At 35.6% G+C, this 792-nt stretch overlaps 1 protein-coding gene across 1 annotated transcript in view; it reads right to left on the bottom strand.

Moving 5' to 3' along the window:
• The window catches only part of LOC107741506 (DNA polymerase epsilon catalytic subunit A-like), a gene marked incomplete at its 5' end in the record, with an annotated part of 18,410 nt that extends 17,855 nt beyond the window's left edge, over nt 1-555 (bottom strand). The window contains one exon of the mRNA XM_016554262.1: nt 335-555. Coding sequence (XP_016409748.1) covers nt 335-555 — 221 coding nt within the window. The remainder of the gene's footprint in view (nt 1-334) is intronic.
• Nucleotides 556-792: the final 237 nt, after the last annotated feature.

The following is a 792-nucleotide window of genomic DNA, read 5'->3' as shown; positions in this document are numbered from 1 at the left end:
AAAAAAAGAAAAAAAAAAAAAAAACTAATTCAAACCATTAAAAAAAAAACTATAATGGTATCTCAATTAAACTAAAATAACACTGGTGGTGCTTTTTATTAATACAATATTTATAATCAGTATTATGTTTGCTATCTATGTAGCCTAATGCTAATAAAGTTATTATTATTATTTCACAAATCAGTAATAAAACCACAACAACCAGTGGATATTTAGGCTACACTACCATCATCTGCTACAAATACAATATTAGTGCTCTGTCCTTAGTATCTGTTCTTCTCTCAGTCTGCGTGTCTGATCCTGTGTCTCAATGCACTGGACTGAATTTGCTTACCTGTCGAGTAGCAGCCATGGCTATTGATCTCCATGGAGCCTCTCTCATCACTCTCCATCACCAGTCTGCTGTCGTCAGCCTCTTTCCCCCCGAGGTCCGGACGTGCCGTAGGTGACAGCCACAACAAGTAGTTGTGCTTTCTCAGATGACGTGCAAGAAATAGATCTGATCCAAATATAGAAATGTCCTGAGGCAGATTTCCCACAGGCAGGTGATAATACCTGCAGAGAGAAAGGACATTATGGTACACAAGTCTGAATTCAGCTTCTCCTAGCATGCTCTCTGATGTTGATTTCTTTAGGGTTATAGGGGTCATTACATGAAAAATCAAAGATTACCTTTTTTTTTTTACCATTCAAAAATCTGGGGTCAGTTAGTTTTTTTTTTTTCACAGAAATGAATCATATATATATATATATATATATGTATATGTATATACAGTGGGTACGGAAAGTATT

Source organism: Sinocyclocheilus rhinocerous, unplaced genomic scaffold (assembly GCF_001515625.1).
Source record: "Sinocyclocheilus rhinocerous isolate Xijiao unplaced genomic scaffold, SAMN03320098_v1.1 scaffold134, whole genome shotgun sequence".
Taxonomy (NCBI): Eukaryota; Metazoa; Chordata; class Actinopteri; order Cypriniformes; family Cyprinidae; genus Sinocyclocheilus; species Sinocyclocheilus rhinocerous.
The sequence above is the reverse complement of the archived record's forward strand: the minus strand, read 5'-3'. Positions and strand labels throughout refer to the sequence as shown.